The 1,001-nt window shown below is 37.6% G+C and overlaps 1 protein-coding gene across 1 annotated transcript in view; it reads left to right on the top strand.

Moving 5' to 3' along the window:
* The first annotated feature begins 12 nt into the window (after positions 1–12).
* The window catches only part of LOC106879505 (midnolin-B), a 15,448-nt gene continuing 14,459 nt past the window's right edge, over positions 13–1,001 (top strand). Inside the window, exons 1-2 of the mRNA XM_014929113.2 lie at positions 13–30; positions 337–393. Of these exons, the coding sequence (XP_014784599.2) occupies positions 13–30; positions 337–393 (75 nt within the window). The remainder of the gene's footprint in view (positions 31–336; positions 394–1,001) is intronic.

Genomic DNA, 1,001 nt, shown 5'->3' with positions numbered 1-1,001 from the left:
CTGTTCCCAAATATGGAAAGTGGAATGACGGTAAGTGTCTTTAAGCCTTTAAGAATTTCAAACAGCCACATCTGGGCCCAAATTGCTGTTTTAATGTTTCAGCCGGTCAGATCCAGCCTCTCACTCCTACCCTGCAATGTCATTTTAAAAAGAAACCTGAGGAAGGCTGGAGGGTATATCAGCCGAAACGTTGTGTTAACAACAAACACGATGAGGACAAATATCTGTCAAATGTAAATAATGTAAATAATTCCTCATCTCTTGAATATAGAACTGAATTCAATTCTATGTTATCTACATAAGTAATATCGTGTTTTATTCTATCCATCTTTTCAGTTCCATCGAACAGATGTTGGCGTCATCCAGGCACTTGAGAACCTTTCAGAGTCACAGGTACAATTTCTCAAATGCTTACCTCCTTCATCTATTCTCTTTCTTTAGTTATTTCTAAATATCATTTGGTTTTGGTAGAGACATACTGAGACCACATATTAAACACATGCACTGTTGTTATAACCTGCTTCCATTGAAAAGTGTCAGGATGTGTTGCTCTTGGCATTCTGAATCGAAATATTTTCAGGCTCAATAAAATAAAGTACTATTCAAGTATCTAAGGCATTGACTAAAGCTCCTCCCCTCAAAATTCCTTGCCTTGTGCCAAAATTTTAATCAACTATTATTATTATTATTATTATTATTATTATTATTATTATTATTATTATTAATGAGTGAGTGAGCAGTGCATGCCATCAAAGTGACATTGGGGTACAAATATACGAAGCCCAGTATACCCATCATGACTACCCGTCTGATAAGGGTATACCAGGCACATATATCACGACCTTATGTGCGCGACAGGTTGATCTCATATCAAGATAAACAGTGCATGACCTTGCAGGTGGGGCCCAGTTAGAATTTTCTTTAGGTCGAGTAGCCTATCCCGCTCAAAAGGTCCCTGAATAAGGGTTGTTTAAGGGTGTTGAGCAAAACACCCATGTTTC

Source organism: Octopus bimaculoides, chromosome 10 (genome assembly GCF_001194135.2).
Source record: "Octopus bimaculoides isolate UCB-OBI-ISO-001 chromosome 10, ASM119413v2, whole genome shotgun sequence".
Lineage (NCBI taxonomy): Eukaryota > Metazoa > Mollusca > Cephalopoda > Octopoda > Octopodidae > Octopus > Octopus bimaculoides.
The sequence above is the reverse complement of the archived record's forward strand: the minus strand, read 5'-3'. Positions and strand labels throughout refer to the sequence as shown.